Raw genomic sequence first — 15,519 nt, 5'->3', positions numbered from 1 at the left:
CGTGTAATGAGCATTACACGTATCATTTTGATGATGCGTGTAATGTTGCTGAAAAAGAGAAATGGTGGGTCATTTTGGAGCAATAGATAAATTTGTTTTGGCATGGACAATGGCTAAAATTTGGTGCAGCAAGTTAAATTTACAACGTTCAATTTTTTTTTTCAACGGTCATGTTTTGGTTCTCTCAATATAAAACACACAAGTCACCCTTTTTTTTTCATATCTCACTATCCTACTCTATTATTTCTTTTACTCTCTCACTCATTTTGCTCAACCTCTTTGCACAATTTTTCAAAATTTCAATATTTTGTGATTATGGATGAGAATTTTATTAGTGTTACAAATATGTTAAATGCTCCAAACATAGAAAATTCATTTTCCTCACAAAATCAAAACCACCAAAATTTCCCAAATTACCCAAATTTCTCATTTTCTGGTATTCCTACGAATGTGCAAAATTATGCATATCCCATAAATTTGTCCACTTCCAACCATCCAACAAATTTCCAAAATCCACCAAATTTTTCATATCCAATTTCCATGTATCCGTGACCTACTTATTTTAATCCGAATATGAGAAAGCACTACACATCATGTATTATAACCTTGGTATGGGTTGTAGAGGTTCAAAAACTCCATCGGAGATAAGGAAGCATTTTGATTTCGCCGGGCAGCAGGAAAATGCAACATCAATGGAATCAATGTCGGACTCTCAATTTCCACCGTATTCAACACAATGAGGGGTGGAAAACATTACTCTCACCAATGTGGCGGTGGAAGAACCTAATTGCAAATGCATTCCATGGAGTGTGGATGATGACAAGATGCTCGAAAGAACCTGAAAATAAATGTTTGATTTGATTGTAAACCCATATTATTATACCGTGTAGAGTGTAATTCATTGTGAGTGATAGTAAAATAAAAGAGAAGATAGTAAAATACTAATGTAACATATGAATTACATTCTAATCCACTGTAGATGCCCTTACACCTACTTTTGGAATCACCTGAGACAGCATCATTCACTTATCATAATGTCACTGCCTAAGGAGCTGTGTAAATCATCAAGGATTATCTTAAGGTTGTGTTTGGCTCTACAGAAATGGAATTAAATTGAAATTGAATTCTATAGAATTGGATTTCTGTGAATTGGAATTCCAAAACATTGGAATTCTTTTGTTTGGGAAATGCATAAAATTAATAGAAAATTCATTTCAAATTCCAAGTTCTTTGTTTGGATGGGAGAAAATTCATTAAAAATTAGAATTGTTTCCATCCAACATTTGCTTACATAAAATTTTTCTTTTTTTCTTTTTCCTATGCAACACTTTTTTAAAACTAAGCTAATTGTTACTAAAGCTTCAAGCAAAAAACCAATTAGTGCCTTTAATAATTTTTTTTCTTCCATTTAACTAATTGCTACTAAAGCTTTAAAGAAATAAACCAATTAGTTCCTTTTCTGCAAGAAAAAATATTCTTAATTAAATTATATTAAATAAAAAACTAAGTACATATTCTAACTTAAAAAGTAGTTCATATTTATCAAGTTAAAACCTTGCTACTTTTTTTAAAGTTAGGAACTTTAAATTTTAGAAAATTAAAAACCTACTCTATTATATGAACTGGGGAGAGAAGTCATAGCATGTACCTATCATAAATGTTTGAGTTTTGCATCTTACAAAAAATTTCAATAGATAAATATGCAAACAAAGTGATTTAAGCAAAAAAGAAAATGCAAAAGAAAAGCACAATTATACATTACTAATATTCTTTAGTAAATGGCCACTCGAATATTCAATTAAGTCTAAATAACTTCATATCAAACTTCAACTTGCATAATAGCTTTGTCTAATTTGATAGTCAACAAACATTGCTCGTGCTAGAGCATTCCTAAATTGTATCCACTCCCTTGTTCGATCCTCATTAATAGTATTTATGCAACCATCATTATTTGGACCATTATCTTCCATTCCATCTTCCTCTTCTTCATTTTCCATTTCATCTTCATCAACCCCTGTTGTACTCTTCGCATCTCAGCATCAACTTCATCCAATAAAGGAAGCACCTGCCTCTAGCTTTTCCTCTTGTTTCTTAATATCATTCTCATCTAATGTTCAGCGCCTCCCAAGAAAATTGACATTTATAACATAGATTAATAGATACCTTTGGAGCAAAGTCCTTGTCTACCAATCTCGCATGAACACCTTACATATTATGTTCAAACTCAAAGTTAATATTGAAACAAAACTGTGTTCAATGAATTGGATAAGAGCAATGTGGGAGTAAATCATACCTCACAGAAACCATTACACTTGTTTAGAAATTCAATTCAAGAATATCCTGTATTCACGAGCCAGACACTGATCAAGAGGTTGAAACCTACCTTCTCAACAGAATACAAAAAGAAAAAGGAATAATCTTCCTTCGCTCCAGTCCAAAAATTCACCCACTCAGCTTGTGTAACTTAGTAGAAAACCAATATACTAGCATATAGCGCATAAGCAGATTGGTGTTCAAGGTATTCTGAATATTTGTGACTAACTAATGCATGCTTTTACCATAAAGCATGCAAAAATTGAAGACAAGCAACCATTTCAGGAACAATTAACCAGCACTTAATCAGTAAATGTTGCCACCCATACAAAGTATCTCAGTTTATTGCACCAAACTAATAATTGGATAGTTAATAATTATTCAGGATATATAATTACTAATTGACATCAAGAATCCCAATCAACAATAGCTCATGCTTATAGAAATAAAGACCATGAAGCAAACGTCTTGACAATTTACATGAGATGAAAAATCAACTAGGGAATTGATTAATATTTAAATTAATGCCACAATATACCATTAGACACAGAAAACACTACAATCTTTTTGAAAAAAAATTAACTTTTGATGTATTTGGCTATTAAGCCTTTAGAATTTCTTCTATACAGACTTCACATGATTTCATATTCAACTCCAACTCAGTCAAAACCCATTTGGAATCAAGCACCTCCACTAGAACTTAGAGAGCTACTAATGTAAGAGCAGATATCTCTGTAACCAAAAAAAAAAAAAAGAGCAGATATCATTGATGTGTAGCGCATTGCAACAGGAAAAAAAAGTAGGGAAACGGGCTATCACATTCACAAGTGCTACCTGCTCATTATTATTGAAATAAAAACTAGAAAACACTACAGTCATAAACCCTCTTCCAAGACTACCATCTCCATCCTAAAACACAGAGATAACAGAGCAAGATAGTGAATTAGCACTCGTCACAAGAAAAAATAGAAATGAAAACAGAACAATCCATTGCAATGTATTCAATGAAAAAAAGCTATGTAATAAAGCCCATAACCAATGATTAATTGAAAAAATTTCAAAGATAAAGTTACCTTTCACAAGCCCTAAATGTGTCTAAAATTTGGGGAAAGCAGAAAAGCTGAAGGAAAGAGCCTAGAAAGAGGATTATAAGATTATGAGGCTGAAAGGCCAACTCATATTCAGTCGCATGATTTTGATAAGCTGATAGGGACGAATTTAGATAAACCCAAAAAGATGCATATGCACAACAGATCTCCGTCTCTCTGACTCTTGAAGGTTAGCCTACCTCAAGGTGTGCTCGCCAACAAAATTGTCGACTACAATCCACAGAAACGGAAGGCATGAGGGAGACCGTGGTGGGAGAGGTTAGGTTTGGAGTAGGAAAGATGGTGGAGAAGGAGCGATCAGGATGGAGAGAGAGACTGCCTGTGTTTCATATTTCTGCTTGACCCGAATTTAATTTTTGACCCATATTAGATCCGCATATAGACCCGTTTATCAGGGTTTAGTTGTGGAATTGAAATTAGAATTCTTTTGGTCCAGTAAAGAATTCAATTCATGGAATTGGACCCTATAAAATTCAGATTCAATTCTAATTCTTTGAGTGGCGTAGAATCCGAACAACAGAGTTAAAATTGGGACCACAATTCCAATTCTAAACCTCAATTCCATGGGGAACCAAACGCACCCTAAATGTCATCTGTGCTTAACTATAACAAATAAACAAAATTTTTCATTTACTTGTACCAACAAACAGGATGTTGCTGGGTGAACTCTGACATATAGAAACAGCATTTCAACTTAAAACGGCGACATTTCAGTAACAAGAACTTATTGGATACAATGCAAATGACGATCAGTGTTGTCCGGGTGGTATAATGACTTGGCTTTTGAGTTTATATTGTGAAAAAATTTTGGCTTTGCCACAGAATATAACTGTCAAAACACTGCATCTGATGATAGTTGAGAGTAGTGACAAGCAAAATGCAGGATCACATGCTTCAATTACTTGTCGTGAAGATGTTCACGGAAACAGCAGGTTGGGATTGCTGAAAGGTGCTTTAAATCAACCAGCATCTATTGCCCGTGATGCAATAGATCTGCTTTTGAACCTTACTCCGGCAGCATTGGTGGAGATTGTGTACTTGGCTTGACCTTCTTGTTACAGCTCAGAGCTTGAAGATGGCAGTAAAAATTGGTTAGCAAAGCATTCATGGGGCACAAGCACAGCCGATATAACAGAATGCAGACCAGAATTGATGTATGGAAGACCTGTGACATTGCACTCGTAGCTTCTCATCTAACTGCTTAATTTGTAACTGGCAAGAACTCCCTCCTGAATCTTTTGGGAATTCTATTCTCTCTACTACCTTATGCATCCATAATTTCAAATAGGACTAATCCCTTTGCTGAGTAAAATTTCAATGTACTGCACTTTGGCAGTACACGTCAAGCATTACATTCACATAAAATATGAGCGTTACATTCACATAAAAGATGGACTCAGACTGTATTCTCATTTTCAGGCGCTGCTTGCCCTGGCAAAGTCTAGCATTCAGAATGCCATCACCCAAGCATACTCAATTCTCTTACTTCAGTTGTTTCCCTTTTCCATCTGATCATTTAAATAATTTCCCAAAAAATGTGTCATAAGAAATTTTGATAATATTTCATCATTTTACATTGTATAGATAATTAGCAAGAATGTCATATCAAAATGACAGATAAATGTTCTAGTTAAAAATGTCAATGAAGATGAAATGCAATATGAAACATCATTCCGGAAGGTTTTGCAATTTGCAGCCAGCAATTGAGTTCAAAATCCATGAATTGCTTACTGCAACAGCTCTTGTGGAACTAGCTAAAGCCTCTGCATCAAAACGTCTACGGTACAGTATTGTGTTTCTCTTGCTTGCCCCACATTTCTCCGGTTGCTCAAGGCTATAAACAATGAAAGTAGTTGAAGGAGGGCACTCCGATGAAAAGATTTTCTGCTCTTCAGAAATAGGCTTTCTGTTTAGTACAGTTCCTCCAGCAGCAATAACCAGATCATGAAGATACCCCTTGTATGAAGGAACAAATTCGCCCAGAAAAAAGAATTTGTACCCACTGAAGAGCTTTGGCTTCTGCAAGTTCATAGAATTGACAGTCAAAGTTCCATTTTCTTTTGCAAAATCAAGGAGAAAAAAAAAAGTATACTTAAACGTATCAATTGCTGCATCAACATTGATAGATCTGTAAAATGAGTTGAAGCATACAAGACCCTGGGAGCAAAGGGTCCTGACTACTAATGGAAAAAAGTCAAACTTTGACTAAAGTAATGGTTTCCAGCAAAAAGGTCGTATAGAAAGACGGAGAATGTAAAGAGGACGTAGGATTACAAAAGATCCAAAGATAATTGAAATATCATTTGTAAACATCCCTACAAAGATAATTGAAATATCATTTGTAAACATCCCTACTACTGCAAATTTAAAAGTACTTGGACAAGTCTCAAAAGAAGTAATCATAAGCTTTGACATTCAAACCACCCTTATGATTACACATGACTCAGATTTTCTAACCCTGGCTTGGAGATGGTATCAGACTTTGTTCATGCAATTTGATCGATCTAGTTAACTTACAAGCTCATTCACATAAAACGAAGTGTAGATAGAAAATAACCTTGTCCAGAAGTCTTGATCTTCCACGGCTTGGACCATCCCTGATTCCATGGCTATCAACCTTGATTTCATAAAGCTGCTCATCAACAAGTTCCATTAACTTAATGCAGGCCTTAACCCCTGTGGGAACAAAGCCAGCAAGATGATTAAGCAGAAACAAAAATTAAATTAAACCAAATAAATCAATTAAGAGAATCATCTTGTGCAAAATCATAAACTGTAACTACTTGAATTGATTTAACAGATTCAATTCAGATAAGTTTAATCAGTGTGTAGAAAAACATTGTTACTGACATTCAATGTTCACAATCCATTTCCCCTCCAAGACACCCATCATAAATTTGAGGGTTCTTTTGCAAACCCCATTCTCATCAGTAGATGCAACAATGTGGGTCACACTTAGATCCCAATTCTTCAATGCTATAACTCCAGACAACTGCTGAAATTGGGAAACAATATCCTGCAATTCCAATGAATTAAGTTTATTAGTTGACTGAATGAGCTTGTTTGAGTTCACGCCAAGTTGCCAACTATACTCCATAGGCCATTGTTTACCTTCTCAGCACTAGTGAGGCCTGAACAGCAGAGAATCAAGTTTTTGGCCTTTTTGTCACATTTCCACTGCAGATGTTCTTTAACATCATCCTTAACCACTTGTGCCTGTTGGATATGATAATCCCTGTGAAATAGGAATAAGAAACAATAAATTCTTGGTTAAGCAAATAGCTGGGATGGCAATGGGGGGTTTGGGGCTCTTGAGACTGGGAGGCTTAAGATTTTGTGGAAAAGAAGTTGAAGAAGCAGTTTTCAACAGACCCTTTGGGAGCAGATTTCCTCTTTGTGTGGGATTCAGATCCAGTTGCTTCACATGGCATTTTACAACTGGCATGAAGGGGACATAATGCTACAAAGTTATCCTGCAGCCAAAACAAGTTAATTTGCATGACAATATCAGTGTCTCATTGGAGCTGAATCAAGTTTTACACTTACATAATCCCATCGAAAGTTTGGGGTCATCTTTGCACATGTAACATGAAAGCTCTTGCGGCAACTCTTCTGGAAACACCCAAGAGCTGCCCCTCGCATTCCACATAAACCACACTTTATCTTTCGACTTCTTGCCAACTCAGCTTCAAGGTTAATTGCATTATCATCTTGAAAAAATACATTAGGAGCCCTGCAGATGTGCTTACAAGCGTTAATGTAGTATCAACAGCCAATGGTTTCAAGCCTACAACTATTGGATGCGGAAGCCTTAATGTAAGTCTCAGAATGCATTTCACCTGCAAAATTGTCAGTTTGTTTTTTCCCCATAATCATTTGAATTTACTGGGAGCTCATTTTAAAGACAGTCAAAATCTAAACTTACTGAATGTTAGAAACACCAAATGTTTGCTTAAATATGACATTAAATTTTTGAGCATCATAATCCATCCTGCTTAGCATTATACTTGATGCTAAAGGAAAATACTGAGTGTCATAAGAAGTCACTAAGAATGAAGTTGAGTGCCTAGCAAGCATTTGCAATACAATCTTGCTAACCAGATGTTGATTGTTTGAACATGTAAGTGTTAACTTTACAGAACTTGGGAGGCATTTATACCATTCTGTGCAATACTTGTGAGAATGTATGACATTTGGTCCTCCAATCTCGTCACCTGAAATGGGCTTGCCTTTGAGGTAATGAACCATGACACCTGAAGCCTATAGATTTGTAGAGAAAATGGATTATGCTGTTGACTCAGGAAGCAAGAATAGAAATCAATTGATTGAGGACTTAGGAAAGACTATACTCGAAATCAAAGGTGTTGGTACCTCAGAGTCTTCAGCAGATTGACAGAATGCACACTGAATTTTGTTGGGACTGGACGCACCCTGCGGGTGAACACCTACTGGGTTTTGTGTCCCTCTGCTGGTAGGTTTCTCCTGATCTGCTCCTACGCTTGGAAAAATTTCTGCAGCAACCTCTCCATCACCATTCTGATACAGATCAGTCAGAGTATTTCCAGATTTATTTCCTTCGAAACATCTTGCCATTTGATGGTTATCCCCACATCTTCTAAGCACCCTATCCACACCTAAAGCTCCCTCCTCAGGAGATACTTTTTGACCTGAATGAGAAATCAAACCCCCACATTGCTTCAGAGTCAACCTCTCATCCAACTCTTCTGGCTTTTTGGCTCTTAAATCAGGGCTATGTTTCTCTAGTTTAAGACTATCCTTCATTTTGCCAATTTTCACACGTTTACTTCCTCTTTTCTGCCTCTTGTGACCTAATAAATCTGGAAGACCAATCATTACTTTGTTTTTACCCTTGAACAAAGGATTTGTCCCACCAGATGAAGTAGATGTATTTCCTGCTGCCTCTGCAACATTAGCATCAAAGGAAACCTTTCTGTTCCGTTTAGATGTTTTCCTTGGTAAATTGAATACATTATCATTATTGCCAAACTGCTCCTCTGGCATGCTTTTTCCAGGCCTTCGTTCTGATTCTTTATGAGCTCTACGTGCCTTATTTGTAATCATCTTGGCTCGCTTACTTTGGCTGTATTCCACTGACTTCTTAATTCTCTTTCTAGACATCCCAGCTGCTTTGCTAGCAATTTTATCCATGGGAATTTCAACTGACAGACATGGTAAACCCAAATCTTCCTTGTCAGTTTCACTTATCCTGACTTCTCTGTTCTGAACTTTAGAATCCACAATTGTAGTTGTAATATGTGTGGCAGGCTCTATTATGTCTTCTCCACATTCCTCAGCCTGCAGAACTTAAATGCTGGTTTAATGGAAAAATACAAGGATAAGATTAAAGAACAAAAGGACATTTACTACAATGAAATGTGCTTTCAGAAAATACCTGCATTGGAACAGGGCTTGACTGAAGTTCTGGAGAACATCCTCTTTGTGTCCATTCAAACATTTCACTATCAAACAAGTCCACGTCACTGTATGCAATACATTTTTCCCCCTGCGTGCAGTGAAACACATGTATTGCAGTACTGTTTTTGTCATTAAATGCAAAGCTTTCATTCTAGAATTGATCTAAAGTAAGCTATGTGACTCCTATTGTGATATACCAAACTTGATCATAGATGTTAACACAATCTAGCTAAACAAAAACATGTACAGGATTCTGGCAGCTTTTATGATTTTGTAAGCATATAAGAATTTGACAATTGAGGACTCTTAAGAGAATTAATTGAAGAAGTCCACTGAATACAGAACACCATGTAAAACTAGCTCTGTCCAGTGCAAGTTTGGTCATGAAGAAAATTTTTAAACAATTTTCCTGATCAGTATTATGATAGGTTAGATCAACAGAACAGATAGATGTGTTTATTGTGATGCAGCTGAACACTTAAAAACACTTATACTGCTGGCATTTTATCTAATACTTACATCTGGAGGCATTTCATTAGGGACTTCATCATCAGAATCCTTAATATCACTGAAGCAAGGAGCATCAGGTGGTGTATCCATGATCTGATCTTCATCTGTTTGCTGAGTAGGATTCTCAGGATCCTCTTCATCTCTCAGCCAGAAGAATGGAGTAAATAAAGGCTCTCCTTTTTTCTTGGACACATGCTTTTCCTTCATCAGGAAAGAGCTCTCAGGTTCATTTTTGCTGATTTCAGCAGTTTCATTTACCAATTTTTCAAGCCTAATAGGGGTTTCAGAAGGTGGACTTTGTGGAACATGAACCCTTTTCTTTTTTGGAAAGGAAGGCTTCAAAGGACATTTAGCTTGTGTTGATCTTTTAGACCCCTTTCTTTTGCATATTTTCTGGTTCTCCTCTGCTGAAGTCCCAATGCAAGTATTAATATTTTCTTGAATATCACCAATTGTATCACCATCAGAATGGCTCTCATGCCCTGTACAACACAATAAAAGGTAATTTTCTAACCTTAATATCTTAGTCAAATTCATTTCTCATCACACAAATGGCTAAAAGGCAGGAGGGGTCAATATGAGCACAAGCAACTAGGTAACTATTTCCATTCTCAAGCTAAGTGATCTAAAAGGATTGCAGTTCATTGCTTGCCTCGAGATATCATCAATTTATTTAGAGCAAAATGTTAAGATTCAGACATTGAAACTTGAGTAGCATCCATCCTGGGGAAGGGACATGGATATTGCTGCAGGAACATTTTTGGCAAAATATAATAAAAGCTTAACTATAATAGTGAAAACCTGAACATACAACCGCGAAAGAGATCTTGTGGCTTAATTTGACAGTGCAGTCAACCATGCATGTGCTACATGCTTGTTGAGATCTATTAGCAGCAAGTGAGCAGGCATAGTTGCTTTTAAATTTTCGAATGAGGTAGCCTCTGACACTCTCCGTGTTGTACAAAAACTAGTAAACAGAATGGCTGATTGAAAGCCAAAGCTACATCTCACTTAAGTTAGTCTTGTGCATATATACACAAAAGAAGCACTTTCAGGTAGGATCATAACTAATTAACCTTTGCTCCAGTTATTTTAAGTAAAAGGTGATATATCTTCTGTGTCACAGAGTATGATCATTTGCTTCTTTTAATTGAGAATAATCTATTACCACATAAGAAACCATGGGTTTCTTTTACTTTAGAAGCCAACATGTTGTAAAAGTTAAAAGGACACAAATATTCATTTAAGAAAATGAACCAAAAACTGCAGTACTGGAGCAGGTTGACTAACTCCTAACAAAGAACCATATAAATGGAAACAAAGATACATAAGCAACATCAGCAATGCTAGCCTGGGATCTATGCACATGTTGATTAACACCTTTGGTTGATGAAAACATTCTGGAAGTAGTTCTACAAGTTAATATTTACTCTATGGCCAATAAATAACACGAATCTTGTACTACCTGATATTCTAGTTGTAGGGGCTGTCTGTGTGACGAAAATATTGACTCCTGAAGCTACTTCCATGCTCTTGTAAATGCTGACCAGGTTGTCCATATGAGGAGCAGGACGAATTTCTTCATTTGTGAAGCAAAAAACCAATGTGATCTTCCAAATTAAATATATTGAAACTAAATCAATTATTAATCTTACTCGAAGGTAGTTAAACAGGAGCAAACTCAGCGAGAAACAAATAATATACTGCTTCTTAATCTTTTTGAGATGAGTACAATGAAGATCAAATTTTAGAATTTAAATGGCATATGGGAGAAAACAAGAATGGAGTAAAACACAATTCATGTCCTCAGTCTTTTATTGTTGAGTTCTTTTGGCCTCATCTAGCAAACCATCTGGTTGCTAGAACTTTGTAATTCCTGCTTCCAGCACTTACATGGAAACTTCAAGTCCTGTAGCTTTGCCTCCATATGTTCTTCAAGATTATTTTTTCCGTACCTTTAGAATGAATGTAGCTAAAAAATGCAATGATGGGTACAAGAGAATCAGAAATGTCCTTTTCTATTACTACCTAATGATTTAATGTCTTAACTTGAGCTAGCATTTGGATACATGTTCTGAGTTCTGAGCACCTGCCTCAATTACTTGCAGATATGCAGTGGTAGCACTTTCCCCAATCAATCTCCAGAATACTGACAATTTTACTTCCAGCTAGTGCCCTACTTGTCAGCTAAAGCCAATATTTTATGCAATATTTCACCTAATAATGCAAAGACTCAATCGTCTTAATCCCTGTTATTCTCTTCCTAGTCTAGTTCATTCTTCTAGGTAAGACCGTTTAACCTGAATCCAGGGTTTAAATGAGTCAAGCAGAGCTGGCTTCTATTTCTATTAAAGCTTGGTTTAGTTTTGTTAACAAGTTTGTGAAGAAAGTATACATAAAATAATTGTTTGAAAAAGATCCAAATGAGCTTTATGACATCAAGCTTAAGTAGCTTGATTGACCAAAGAATGAGTTACTTGTACGATTCAAGTTTGGATTGCTTACTTTTAAAAGCAAGCTGGAAGAAGGTTTTAAAGAGTGAAGACTGAGTTAGAGTCCTCAAGTAATTTGACTCATGTTTCACCCCTGCCTAAATCCATCCAAAGTAGTGACCAAGTGAATTACACGCAGGGGAAAAAACAAGAGAATGAATTTAACTCCCTTAGGGATTTGTACAGAGAGTATAAGGGTATATGAGCCAATCAACAGAAGAAACGCTAAACATGAGCCCACTTAAGGTTGACTGATGCAGAAATTCACATTCAAAGATTTGATTAAGTGCTGCTAAAAGAATTCAATTCAATTTTTCAGTCTAATGGTAAGTTTGTAACAGAAACACCACATAAATGATGACCAAGAATCTGAATCAAAACATACCACAGAAACACAGGAAATTGTAATGAAATGTATACTACAGGAAAAAGAAAAGATGTCGCCTGCAGAAAATTAAAACAAGCAATAAAGCCTTTCTAAGCTAAAAAAAAATCTTAGTATTTCTGCTATAGAAAAAAATTAACCTCAAATACTAAGACCCCATTTAGAGTTGTGATGTTTTTGCATGTCATGTCCAGTAGTTGTTTCATTTCATATATGTTACATCTAGTTCCTTCATTTGCCTTTTCTAGGGAAACAACTCAAATTCCCTTCAGCTCCATTTGATAAAATTACAAATTTCTTATGGCTAAACTTTTCACCATTCTCCTTCTTAACGAAAATACTAGATTCTATTGGTAACAGTTGCTGAAATTTGAATGACCTTGCCCGGTGGGAAAAAACAGAGAACAAAAAGGCATTAACATAACATAACAAATACCTCTACGGCGAAATGGTACTTTACATACTGGACAATCTGATGCTGATTTCATAGATTTCTCAATGCAGCAACTGCAATTTATCACAAAAATTTTTGTTTCTTAATCTCAATTTTCAGGCATATAATAGATTAAAAAAAAGAAAAAGAAAAGACTTACTTGCAGAATACATGATTGCATGAGAGCGAGACAGCAGAATTCAACAGACTCAAGCTGTAAAAATCAAATCAGCGTAATAAAATTCGCAAGATGATTAAACCAAACCAATCTAATTATTTTTACAAGAAGAAAAATTAAATAAAAGGGGGGGGGGGAACAGGTTAAGAATCATGAGAATTCTCAATTACCAGATGGGGCATTTGAGTTCTCTACCCATTTTCTCCAGATGAGAAGTGTCCGCCGCCATCAGAATCTCTTCCGATAACGTTTCTGTGTTTCTGAGCGTGTGTTGGTGTGTGTGAATTGAGGTGGAGAGGAGAAAGAAGTGAAGACTGAAGCGCGAAGAAGAAGAATGAGACATTTGAAGGCCGCGGGTTTTTCAAATTTTTTTGGTTCATTTTCAAAAGTTCTGTAAAGAGTAAATACCGCGCCTTTAAGTTTTATTCACTCCCGCGAGTTTTCCTAAAAATTACTTTTATCTAAAAAAATAAATGGATAAATAAAATTTGCGGTAAGTTGCTAAAGTCAAGTCACATTAGCCCACTTGAATTACTAACGGCCCGTTTAGAGTCGCGATGTTTTTGCCAAAAAGTTGTGCTTTTGTAACGTACACGCGTTTAGTGACTATTACTCTTTGAATTTAGGAGTAAGAGCTTTAGTTAGTATCAATAAAGTACTTTTGGCATAAACTCAAAAATGGCACTTTTAGAGCAACTTTAGTGCTTAAAAAAAAAAAAATTAACTTTAATAATTTTATTATAAATGTTGAACTAAGTGAAGAGACAAATATATTTTAGAATGTCAAAATTATACATTATCAAATAGAAAAGGTACTTATACAAATAAACATCCGAACAATATGATTAAGCATTTAAAAAGTACTTCGATCAAAAGCTCTACTAATTAAATGTTTTTTAATAAACTACTGCAACCGCAAATAAGCCCTAATTATTGTTTGAATTCAAAAATTCAAAAAGCATACGGGTCATTCCTCTTAATCTTTCATACAAATAAATGTGTTTGGATATGTCACCATTTCTATTAATATTTATTTTTGGATCGCAAACACATTTTTCAATTGTTTTTTTATCTTTCCAACCACTAGTCTGTCTCATATATCACATCATAAAAAGCATTATAATATTTATTTCAAACAGTATTTTAAATAACGTTCTATCTAACACTCTCAATTTTTTAAAAAAAATTTTTCCACAAAAGGCAATAAATCAATAAATGTAGAACTTAAATCTGCAAGATTCAGACTTTTACATACTCAATCAGTACTATAGTTTGATGAAAAATTGTGATTACTTTTAATCAAGGTAGCTCCACATGGATAGCTCTTCAAAGAAAGTCAATCAACCCCAAGTTATGATGAGGAGAAATTAAAGAATTTAAGATTTTGTTAAGGTATGACCTTAATGGTACGTCTCTATCAACCAATTATAACGAGGAGGCTTTGACTTTTTTATCTGTTGAATTATTTGATTGTTGACAATTCAAATCTCTATGTAAGATGAATTACGTATAACCTAATTAATCAACTATATGGCTCCAAAGGTTTGCACAAATCTTCGCTTTGGTCATATAAACGTTCATAGACGGTGATGTAAATTTACATAAACAAAAAAGGGTCTTGTTTATTGGGCACCCATTAATATGTATTTCAGGTGTAAGATTTTTAAAAAGGTAAAGTTAATTAGAAAAAATATACAAATGAAATGTAGAGTACTAATTATTAATGTGTGCATATATATGGTAGGTTAGGTGGGATTTAAACGTGTTATTGGACACATGTTAGAAAAATGCAGCAAAAAATACCCTAGTTATTGGAGAAAAATTTTTATTTTCATTGTTTTACATTAATTATTCTGTTGTTGGAGAAAATTTTTATTTTCATTATTTTCCATTAATTATTTTGTTTCTAATAGGAAGAGCAACAAGTCGAGTGCCCTAAAAAATCTCTCTTACCAAACTCTAACTTGCATATGTAAATATTTTACTGAACCTTATTGGGTAACCCTACAAGTTTTAATTCTCGTAATCAAACCCTCTCATTTTGGGTTTAGATTATTGATCAGGTACCTTCTATCTACTAATCTGAATAATTCAAGAAAAGAAAATTGACTTTTGTCAACTTTTATCAAACTAAAATCAATACATATCATGTTAAATCAACACACTAAATTGAATTTTAAACTTAAGTAGAGCTATAGAGAAATTCAATATTTATGAATGGTAAATTTAGCAGTACTCTAAAAGAAGATTCGAACAACTATTCCACATTTTTCAACTAGAGTTGCATAGAAAGTGTGATTGCAAACTAAAGAGAATAAACAAGTTTTATAGAGTTATTAATTATTTTCACACGCACGCACACACACGCATGCATGCATATATATATATATATATATATATATATATAAGTGTGTGTGTGTGTGTGTGTGTGTGTGTGTGTGTGTCGTGTATTGGGTATTGAGTATTGGACTTTTAGAATTCTACTACCAACCTTATCGGGCTAAACATTAGTAACCTATCATCAATATCAAACCCTAACAAATTACCCATTAATCGTCTAGTCGAATTAACCATCGGGTCGAGTACCGATGGATATCAAATTTTACCCTATCCGCTACCATCTCTAATTTCTAAGGTTCTTCAATCTAAACTTAAGCATCACA

At 34.9% G+C, this 15,519-nt stretch overlaps 1 protein-coding gene and 1 long non-coding RNA gene across 2 annotated transcripts; both read right to left on the bottom strand.

The window, feature by feature from the left end:
* Nucleotides 1-1,733: 1,733 nt before the first annotated feature.
* Nucleotides 1,734-4,067, bottom strand: LOC113707784 (uncharacterized). The gene is made up of 2 exons (XR_003452331.2): nucleotides 2,294-4,067; nucleotides 1,734-2,204 (listed from the first exon to the last, which is right to left on the bottom strand). It is a non-coding gene; the product is annotated as an uncharacterized lncRNA (long non-coding RNA).
* Nucleotides 4,068-4,972: 905 nt separating this feature from the next.
* On the bottom strand, nucleotides 4,973-13,183 carry LOC113708279 (protein BREAST CANCER SUSCEPTIBILITY 1 homolog). The gene is made up of 14 exons (XM_072064307.1): nucleotides 13,027-13,183; nucleotides 12,839-12,892; nucleotides 12,682-12,752; nucleotides 10,834-10,947; nucleotides 9,378-9,850; nucleotides 8,836-8,946; nucleotides 7,794-8,738; nucleotides 7,582-7,682; nucleotides 6,969-7,155; nucleotides 6,795-6,895; nucleotides 6,534-6,657; nucleotides 6,273-6,438; nucleotides 5,980-6,098; nucleotides 4,973-5,441 (listed from the first exon to the last, which is right to left on the bottom strand). Exons 1-14 carry the CDS (start codon nucleotides 13,083-13,085, stop codon nucleotides 5,091-5,093), a joined length of 2,976 nt encoding a protein of 991 aa, XP_071920408.1. The 5' UTR covers nucleotides 13,086-13,183; the 3' UTR covers nucleotides 4,973-5,090.
* Nucleotides 13,184-15,519: the final 2,336 nt, after the last annotated feature.

The sequence above is a fragment of the Coffea arabica genome, chromosome 9c, assembly GCF_036785885.1.
Source record: "Coffea arabica cultivar ET-39 chromosome 9c, Coffea Arabica ET-39 HiFi, whole genome shotgun sequence".
In the NCBI taxonomy this organism is placed as follows: Eukaryota; Viridiplantae; Streptophyta; class Magnoliopsida; order Gentianales; family Rubiaceae; genus Coffea; species Coffea arabica.
This window is presented reverse-complemented; position numbering and strand designations above follow the sequence as displayed.